The 10500-nt window shown below is 49.0% G+C and overlaps 1 protein-coding gene across 1 annotated transcript; it reads right to left on the bottom strand.

The window, feature by feature from the left end:
• Positions 1-940: 940 nt before the first annotated feature.
• Positions 941-7557, bottom strand: LOC142401180 (uncharacterized). Its single transcript, XM_075486476.1, has 2 exons — positions 1343-7557; positions 941-1089 (listed from the first exon to the last, which is right to left on the bottom strand). The coding sequence occupies exon 1, from the start codon at positions 7545-7547 to the stop codon at positions 1665-1667; it is 5883 nt and encodes a 1960-aa protein (XP_075342591.1). The 5' UTR covers positions 7548-7557; the 3' UTR covers positions 941-1089; positions 1343-1664.
• Positions 7558-10500: the final 2943 nt, after the last annotated feature.

The raw sequence follows: 10500 nt of genomic DNA, 5'->3' as shown, positions 1-10500 counted from the left end.
CAGGTGAATGTTAGCCTGTTAGACACAGAGCTAGCATTAGCATGGACGACGGTAAGCGTTAACAAGCCTTTATTTTGATAACTGACTCGTCTTACCAACGTACTTGTCTCCGGACTTCCAATCGGTATGTGGTCTGACTTTCTTTCAGTGTAACTCGGGATTTTTCTCCTTTTTCTGTCCTTTTCACAAGTAGCTGCGCTTTACTTCTCTGGTTAAGGTCAGAAAATAACGTAAAAATCGCGCGCCTGCAGTTCACCTCCGAGCTGAGAGGCTGAACGTGGCCTGCGTAGCCCCTGATTGGCTGTTGAGGCACTCCCCACGTGGGGTCATACGAACTGTGCGGTGCATTCAAATGCAACAGGAACATTAAACTTTACCGATGCAAACATAAAATAAATACTCTCCCGCTTCTTTTATTGGTCTCTATGTCAGTCCAGAGAGATTCGGGGCTGAAGCCCCGAATGACCAGGTCTCTCGACGCCCCTGCATTTCCAGCTCAACCAAAAAGAATGATACTGTTGCAATTCCCAGATCCTGTGCTCATTTACTGGCAATTAAGCTGCCAGCTCTGCTCTCAATGGCACAGGCTGTCTGAGTGCTGATGGATAGCTGTTTAAACGAGATCTTTCATAATTAGCGCAACCCAACCCACAAAAGAATTGCTATGAAATACACTTCACACTCAGCTGAAACCCAATAATCTCATTTGATTGCAGTTTGTATGTTATAAACAGCTGTCAATCAAATGCAGAACAAAAGGCATTTGAGGTAGTCTTTAGTAAACAGTTTCAGTTCATCTCACAGTATAAATAAATAGAAAAACAGCCATTGCCTGTTTGACTTCACAGCAATGTGGACATCATTTAAGTAATTTGGGGCTAAGGTTTTTGCAAACTATTTATCATTTCTGATTATGCTGCCCTCGGACTGCGTTACTGGTGCAGAACTAGACAGCTAGCGAACAGTTCAAGAGAAGGCAAGCTGAAGTGTGTTTTTGTCCTTTTATTTTCTTTCTTTCATTTCCTTGCTGATTTTCAGTTGCACTTGCACTTTCACTTCTTTTACACTTCTCTTTACTTTACTGTAAAACTGTAAATAAAATAAGAAATAACGTACATGAATTCCTGTAATAAATCATTTACATATAACACGTGTCAACAGCACAATCAGGGTGATCTATTGTCTGCCAACACAAAACGAGACCTAGCATAGCTAAGTAGACCTGACTAGCCAAACATTACAGGCAAGTAAACATCATCTCTTGAGCCAAATAAATCGAAATATACAACCAAATATCAATGTAGCTGTACTGAACTAAATCCAACACAAAAGGGTTACTTACAGACAAATAATGTCCAAGGCTCAGGTGTGAAAAGATACGGAGGCAGGACAGTTGAAATCCGTGTCATTACGGTAGGTGAAACTTAATATTAACCGGAAACTACACAGGAAGTAGTTTTGCGCAGAAGGCGTAGTACCGCGTAAAGTCCACTAGATGGCGGTATTCACCATACATTCATTCACCATTTACGGGAGTCATACTAAACTAATGCATGACATGAAGTGGAGGGCAGAACACTCCCCGCTTGGCATATAACTAATATGCCACTACAAACTTATACTTAAACACAAAACGCACTTAAGGATCAAAAGGATATGGTCTTCTAGCTTTCATCAGGAAGCAGAACGACGATCTCTGAGATAGGTCTCAGAAGGACTTTCACAGTTCCGTCTCTTATAATCTTTACTTGCACCTTCCGGATCCTCTTGTCCCCGCTCGGCAGCGTGTTGACTATTACTCCCACAGGCCATTCGTTCCTGTGGGCTTGGCTGTCCTTGAGCAAGACAATGTCGCCGGCCCTGACGCTTGGCCTTTCCTCGGTCCACTTTCGGCGGCCCTGCAGCGTGGATAAGTAGTCTCTCCTCCATCTCTTCCAGAAGGTGTTTGCGAGGCACTGGACGTGTTTCCACTGCTTCCCATGCAATTCGGCCATCTGGAAGTTTCCAGAGGGCGCGGAGACGGTGCTCATCTTCTGGGTCAGAAGCATTGCCGGGGTAAGGACGGTGGGCTCGTCAGGGTCGGAGGACACAGGCACCAAGGGTCTCGCATTCATTATAGCCATGACTTCGGCCATAAGAGTGCTCAACACCTCGTGTGTCAGGCGAGTGTGTCCGGTCTGGAGCAGCATTGCATCCAGGATGCGTCTGGCGACGCCGATGAGTCTTTCCCAAGCCCCCCCCATATGTGAAGAATGGGGCGGGTTAAAGACCCAGGAGCACCCCCTGCTCTGGAGGTAAGTTGTAACTGGTGAGTCTTCCGTGTCGATGCCCAGCTCTTTACAGGCACCGACAAAGTTGGTCCCTCTGTCGGAGCGGAGAAGCTTGGCCGGGCCCCGGATGGCGAAAAATCTTCTTAGGGCATTGATGAAGCTGTCGGTGGTCATGGACTCTATGAGCTCGAAGTGGACGGCCCTGGTTGACAGGCATGTGAATATCACTGCCCAGCGCTTGCTGTCCGCACTTCCTCCTCTTGTCCTCCGAGTCATAATGGCCCATGGCCCGAAGACATCGAGGCCTACGTGGGTGAAAGGAGGCTCTGGAGTAAGCCGGTCGGGAGGCAGATCGGCCATCTTCTGTTCTTGCAGACGCCCGCGTAGCTTGCGGCAGCTCACACACTTGTAGATGACAGAAGACACCAGGCGCTTACCTCCGACGATCCAGTATCCAGCTGCTCTCACGGCACCCTCTGTTATGTGACGCCCCTGGTGTACTACCTGTTCGTGGTAGTACCTCACCAGCAGTGTAGCGATGTGGTGAGTGTGCGGGATAATCAGAGGATGTTTCTCTTCTCTTGGCAGGTCCGGGGCGGATGAGATACGACCTCCGACCCGCAGCAGGCCGCTCTCATCGGCCACTGGATTGAGCTTCTTGAGTGGACTCTTTTTGGGAAGTGCTTTTCCCTCTCTGAGGCATTCTAGTTCAGTTTCATAGGCGTCGTGCTGGACAGCACGGATGATGACACTCTCTGCGTGGGACAGCTCGCTCGTGGTGGGTGCGTCTTTGAAAGAGCCCCACCTGTTGCGCACCGAGCTGGCTGGATTGCCTCCGAAGGATGCGGCTACATGGATTAGCCTGGCTGTGGCTTTGCAGAGGTTCCTCCAGCTAGAGAATCTTTCGAAGCGCTGACAGCCCAGACGAGCATCCAGGGCTTTGGTAGCCAGAACTGCAACCTCGGGCCGGATCTCTGTGTCTGCTTCGGGTTCCACGAGGTTGAAGATGTTGGGTTCTGGAGTCTCCTCTGTGGTCTCACGTGTGAGGAAGTTGGGACCGGAGAACCAACTGCTTTGCTGTAGCTCTGCTGCCGGCATGAACCTAGTAGCATGGTCCGCAGGATTCAGGTCCGTGGGGGTGTAGGACCACTGGTCTGGATGGGTGGCTTGTCTGATGCGGGTCACCCTGTTGGCTACGTAGACATAGAATCTTCTTGACGAATTATGGATGTAGCCAAGCACGATTCTACTGTCTGTGAAGAACCTGACAGCATCCACATCGATGTCCATCTCGTCTCTGATAAGTTCGTACATCTGGACAGCTAGCACGGCCGCACAGAGCTCGAGGCGGGGGATGGTATGGGCAGGACGGGGGGCCAGCCTGGACTTTCCCATGACGAAGCCCATGTGTGGTTTGCCGTCAGCGGTGATTGCCCTCAGGTAAGCGACGGCGCCTATGGCTATTGTGGAGGCATCGGAGAAGATGCAGAGTTCTCGCCTCTGAGCTGAGGTCAGTAGCACAGGGATATAGCACCTATTTATGCGCAGGTTTTCCAGAGCTTTCAGTGAGTCTTTCCACGTGTTCCACTGGGTCTTTTTCTCCGGGTCGAGTGGAGTGTCCCACCCCTGCTCTGTTGACAGTTCTCTCACTAATGCTTTTCCTTGCATTACAACGGGAGCGACGAACCCCAGGGGGTCGTATAGGCTGTTGACCGTGGACAAGATACCTCTTCGTGTGTACGGCTTCTCTTCCTGAGACACTAAGAAGGTAAAGCTGTCCATTTCCAGGTTCCAGGATAGGCCCAGGCTTCGCTGGAGGGGGAGAGGATCGACGCCGAGTTCCAGGTCTTTCAGGTCCCTGGAACGGTCTTGTTCAGGTAAGGCTTCCATCACCTGTTCGCTGTTTGATGCTACTTTATGCAGCCTTAGGTTGGACTCTGCGAGCATTTCCTTGGTTCTTGTGATGAGGTCTATCGCTTGCTCGGGTGTGGCGACAGAGGTCAGCCCGTCATCGACGTAGAACTGGCGCTCCACAAACTGTCTTGCATCAGAGCCGTATTCCGCTTCGCCTCTCTCGGCGGCTCGCCTCATACAGTATATGGCGATGGCTGGGGAAGGGGTATTCCCAAAGACGTGGACTTTCATCCGGTAGTCCACCACAGGCTTGCTTAAGTCGTTGTCCTCATACCAGACGTAGCGGAGGTAGTCTCTATGATCATTTCTGACCACAAAGCAGTAAAACATTTGCTGTACATCAGCTGTAACAGCGATTGCCTCTTTTCTGAATCTAAGGAGCACCCCTAGCAGCGTGTTATTCAGATCGGGCCCGCTGAGGAGTACGTTGTTCAGGCTGGTGCCTTCGCATTCGGCGCTTGAGTCGAACACTACTCTAATCTGACCCGGCTTCTTCGGGTGGTACACACCGAACGTGGGCAGATACCAGAGTTCTTTACCTGGCTCCGGTGGTGGTGCACGCTCAGCTTGATCGTTGTCCAGCATTCTCTGCATGAACTCGGTGTAGTGGCTTTTCATTTCTGGCTTTTTCTGCAGAGTCTTCCTGAGTGAGGCTAGACGATTCACTGCTTGTTCCCGGTTGCTGGGGAGGAGTCGTCGTGGCGAACGGAATGGCAGAGGTGCAACCCAGCTGTGGTCGTCATCCTGATAGACCTCTTTGTCCATGATGGTCAGGAACGCTTTGTCGTCCATCGACAGCGCTGGTTTGTTGTCGTCTTTTGAGCTCTCAAAGACGGAGTGTCCCAGCCCATCTGTGCTCGTTGTCCTGTCCAGGTCATCCGGCTGGGTGGAGGAGAGGCATTGACGACTGTGTGGCTTGCCACTGTAGTCTTCCTTCACCTGGATGTTGTTCGGACAGGGGCGGAGAAAAGATGCACGGCCGTTGGGTAGCACACTTGCCTTGTACACGTTGACTTCGGCTGGTTTGTGGACAGCCTCCAGACATGCCTCACCCACGATGACCCAGCCTAGGTCGAGCCGTTGCGCATAGGGAGCGTTGTGTGGCCCGTTGATCTGCTCCCGTACCTTGTGGACTCTCAGGATGTCCCTTCCTAAGAGCAGCAGAATGGGTGCGTCAGGGTCTAAAGCGGGAATCTTGTGCGCGACTCGCTGGAGGTGAGGGTGGTTGTATGCCACATCTGGTGACGGGATTTCTGATCTGTCATCAGGCACCATGTCACACTCGATCAGCGTGGGGAGCGGGAGTTGCAGTTTTCCATCCATGGACTCGAGCACGAAGTTGTTGGCTCGCCTGCCGGAGGTCTCTGTAGTCCCCGAGCAGGTTTTCAGTGTGTAAGGTGCTGGGCTGGCTTTGACACCGAAGAGATTGAAGAACTCTGCTTTTGCGAGAGACTTGTTACTCTGTTCATCCAGCACTGCATACATCTTGATTGCCTTCTCTTTTTTTCCTGCAGGAAAGGCTTTGATCGGGCAGATCTTGGCACATGAGCGTGGGGTGTTGGCATTACCGCAGACCTCGGTGCAGTAGTTGGACACGGCTGCCGGGGTGTCCTCGGTTGGCTCCCCGCTTTCCTCCTTGTTTGCTTTGGCGTTTTCTGCAGGAGGTGGAGGACCAGGGTGGAGAGCTGCTATGTGTCTTTCACTGTTGCACTCAGTGCATTTGATGGGCGCTTTGCAGTCTTTTGCAATGTGCTGAGTTGACCCACAACACTTGTAGCATATGTGGTTTTCTTTCAGGTATGCCCTACGTTCATCGATAGTCTTTAATCTGAAACCCCTACACCTCTTGAGTGGGTGTGGCTTCTTGTGCAGTGGACACTCACGATCTGGTTCGCTGGTTTTCCTCTCCGTGGAACCGGCATGACTGTCGCTGGACTTGGATGTAGCATCCGTCTTGTGCACGGTGACCGTGGCTCTCTGGCTGGCCTTTATGGCCTTGTCGGGTTTGGACGACGTGGAGGTGGCGAAGGCAAAGCTGGGGTCATTTCGGACTTTAGCCTGTTGGCGGACGAACTCTGAGAAGATCGGGAATGGAGGGAAGGCTACCCAGTGTTGTTCCTTGAACCTGGACCCCTTGGTGATCCATCTCTCTTGAAGGCTATAGGGCAGCTTTTCCACGATGGGGTTTACTCCCCGGGCCGTGTCTAGGAAAGCGAGGCCGGGGAGAAATCCATCTGCCTTCGCGCATTCCAGTTCGAGCAGGATGTCGCCCAGTTCCCGGAGCTTGGCGTTGTCTCTGTTGGTTAGCTTAGGAAATTCTTCCAGCTTTTTAAGCAGCGCGTGTTCGATGATCTCTGGTGTGCCGTAACAATCTTCTAGGCGTTGCCACACCATGCTCAGGCCGGCGGCGGGATTGAGGACGTGCACTGAGCGGATCCTCTTTGCATGTTCGGCTGATTCGGCACCAAGCCATTTGACTAACAGGTCCAGCTCCTCTCTAAGGGAGAGGTTTAAATCTTGAGTGGCGGTCACAAAGGATGCTTTCCATGACCAGTAGTGTTCGGGGCGGTCATCAAATTTGAGAAGGCCAGAGCTGACGAGCTCTCGCCGCATGAGATACCTGGCGAGATCTTGCGCTTGTTGCGGCTCGCGTGAGGTCACTCTCTGGGGGCTGGTGGGCGGCTGTAGGTTGTCAGGATGTGCCCTGAGTAGGGGCCTCACACTGGGTTGTTCCCTTTTTATGTTTGTGACATTCGGTGTCGGGTGTTGGCGAACAGCTGGCCCGGCACTGACATCTTGGTGTCTGAGTGATCTTTGGGGCTCCACTGGCGTATATTTCAGTGGTTGTGGTTGTCTGTGAAACAGCTCTGCATGTTGCTGGACATAATTACCGGCTCGTTCAGCTGCATTGAGGGGCCTTTCTGAAAGATATGGCCCGTGACGCCTCTCCCCGCTTTCAATCTCCTCTTCCTCCTCGTATGCGGCTGCTTCGGCCTTGCGTGCAGCAGCGTTCTTTTGGCAGTTGAGGAGGTGGAGACTGGCTTCGAGTTCGGCTTTTTGCCTCATTGCGTTAGCCTCAAGCTCGGCTTTCTGTCTCATCATGCTGGCTTCCTTTTCAGCAAAATCTAGCTCTGTCTGTGCCACTTTAAGTTTGGCGTGTGCTCTGGCTCTGGCTGTTGACGTTGATCTCCTGCTGGAGCAGTGTGAGGGGTGATGGGATGTTTGTGACCGGTCATCTGGTGTTTGGAATGGCTCTGCCTGTTCAGTTGACTGGTGAACATCTGCTGTGGTTGGCTTTAATGCAGCTCCACCAAGTGCCTGTTCGAAGGCATTCTGCTCTGGGTTGATGGAGTGTAGACTCATGATTTCTATTCCTCCCTAATCTTCTGACTTGGGCCCTCTGCGCTGTTGTCTTTTTACTATGCTGCCCTCGGACTGCGTTACTGGTGCAGAACTAGACAGCTAGCGAACAGTTCAAGAGAAGGCAAGCTGAAGTGTGTTTTTGTCCTTTTATTTTCTTTCTTTCATTTCCTTGCTGATTTTCAGTTGCACTTGCACTTTCACTTCTTTTACACTTCTCTTTACTTTACTGTAAAACTGTAAATAAAATAAGAAATAACGTACATGAATTCCTGTAATAAATCATTTACATATAACACGTGTCAACAGCACAATCAGGGTGATCTATTGTCTGCCAACACAAAACGAGACCTAGCATAGCTAAGTAGACCTGACTAGCCAAACATTACAGGCAAGTAAACATCATCTCTTGAGCCAAATAAATCGAAATATACAACCAAATATCAATGTAGCTGTACTGAACTAAATCCAACACAAAAGGGTTACTTACAGACAAATAATGTCCAAGGCTCAGGTGTGAAAAGATACGGAGGCAGGACAGTTGAAATCCGTGTCATTACGGTAGGTGAAACTTAATATTAACCGGAAACTACACAGGAAGTAGTTTTGCGCAGAAGGCGTAGTACCGCGTAAAGTCCACTAGATGGCGGTATTCACCATACATTCATTCACCATTTACGGGAGTCATACTAAACTAATGCATGACATGAAGTGGAGGGCAGAACACTGATCACAGGCTAATTATTTTCATCCCTCACAAAAGAGAAGAAAAATAAGAACCAGCAGATTTGAAGAAAACTGCACTGTATTAACCAAGGTATTATAATCAAGACAGGTGATTTATATGGCGCAGTAAAAGGGCCAAAATAAAGACGAATAAACATTCAGCAGAGGTGATGTAGCTGGAGGCTATATCTCTACCTAAGCCAACTACTGATGTGACCAACGATCGGCTGGCACAGGTAACTGAAAAGCTAGCGGAGTCAAATGAGAAGGCGACTATTCGTTTGACCTGGGTACTAACTCATAAATCTGACATAGCCACTTATATACGGGTTTCTTCCTTATAAACACTATTTGATGCACGTGCACCCATGAGGCAAAATGAAAATGTAATATACTTATTTCATAAGTCAATCATAAAACACTATTTCATAGCTCAGAATTTTAATATTGACTTGTGGAAACTGACAATATCTCTGCATGATCTTACCTGTTGTTTCACATTGGTTGTGTGTTTCTGCTCTCCTTGTTACTGGTCTAACTGGATTTATTGTCATGCGTACATGCATACACATATAATTTGTCCTCCGCTTTTAACCCATCCAGGGTGGCACCTGTTGACACACACATGCACAGGGTCACACACTCATAAAGACGGATGCCATACACTGGACGATTGGACATTGGACGACCCACTCTGACCACTGAGCCACGGCCGCCCCATTAAAATGTGTTTAATGTTATTAGTGAGTAAAAAAAATTACTACAAGGCTACCTTAGAACAAACAATATCGTACAAAAATTTCAACATAGCCCTGTGAAAGACACAAGTGAGCAGCTCAGTCTGAAACATTGGCTGGAAGTGATTACATTGTTAGCTTGGATGGTTCCACTTATAATGATATACAGTATTTGTTTCAAATGTGCAGAGAATTTATCTGTTCCTGACACCATACAATGAATGGTTAAACTATTTCTAGTAAGTAACTGCATGGCAATTAAGAAGCCCATGGGTTCACACAAAGGAAAATCTCGGTGCTTATGAATCTTTACATGCATATTATTGTGTTTTCTGTGTGGTTACAATATTCATGGAAGGCAATCCATGTTATGTATTGTGAGACACGAAGTAGACTCTGCAGAGACTGAAGAACCCCAGTCCACCCTTTTACTGTCCTGACACCACAATCTGTCTCTGCTCTTGGCAAAAGGCTGTGATCCCCTTGGAAAACCAAAACAATTTTCATCCATCTGTTTCAGAAGATGAATGAGTTTACTGCCTTGTCAGCACTGTTTAGGAGCTCCTTTAAAAATATCTAAACAAACCTGGATCAGCGCCAGTTTCTGCGCCGTAGTGGCCACACACATTTCTGTTTCTGTTGGGTCATCCATTGTCTCAGCTGTGCATTTGTATGGAGAGGCCAACAACTAGTGTCTATAAAAGGTTGATCCACTGGATTAGACACTCCCTTGGCTTGGTATGAGTATAGAGAGGCCAGCCATTAGCATTTCCAGGTTGGCAGCCAGCATGCTGAGGCTGAAGGAGGTGTAGAAGGACATACAGGATGGACAGCGAATAGAATCTGAGTGAAAATAGACCAAGTTTCTTTTTAACCTACACAGTGACTCAAACTCAGCAACATGGTACAAGGCTGACATTGTGCAGGTGTTTCATTTTCTCTGCTCGTGAGTGTGAATCAACCCATCCAGTAAGGCGTCTCGTTAGACCAGACGTATGGCTGAGCCTTGAAGCTCTTCCGCTAAATGCTCCCACTGTCCTGCTCTGGATGGACTCAGGCAGTGTGGCTCAAGACTAAAATAAAAGTCTACGCTTCCCCCCCCCCTTGCCGCAGGTGAAACCACGTGTCTTTTCACTTGCTGTACAAATGTTTTGACACTGGGATACCAACAGGACCTCTCTTCTCATGTTTATTAAAACCATAACTTCCGTCACTAAGTATGAGTAACGATGAGCACCTTGAGGCACAAAGGATGGAATTATTTATTTACTCCCGGTGCAGCAGAAAGCTCCGTCACTGCTCAGGGGTGATTGAAACGGAGGTTGGAGATTCAAAATATACCAACCTTGTATTTGACTTGCACTGACCATAAGCAGGCATACAAACCCTGGCCTGAACTAAATCAACAAACACATATCTGGGTTTATTTAGGCCTGACTGTGCAGTGCATTCAGAGCTGATAACTTTACTTCTTGGGGGCATCACTGACCTCG

This window comes from Odontesthes bonariensis, chromosome 16 (assembly GCF_027942865.1).
Source record: "Odontesthes bonariensis isolate fOdoBon6 chromosome 16, fOdoBon6.hap1, whole genome shotgun sequence".
In the NCBI taxonomy this organism is placed as follows: Eukaryota; Metazoa; Chordata; class Actinopteri; order Atheriniformes; family Atherinopsidae; genus Odontesthes; species Odontesthes bonariensis.
This window is presented reverse-complemented; position numbering and strand designations above follow the sequence as displayed.

Bases quoted from the DNA above. Each gene is read 5' to 3' on its own strand.
- LOC142401180 (XM_075486476.1), bottom strand. From the start codon at position 7,547: ATGAGTCTACACTCCATCAACCCAGAGCAGAATGCCTTCGAACAGGCA.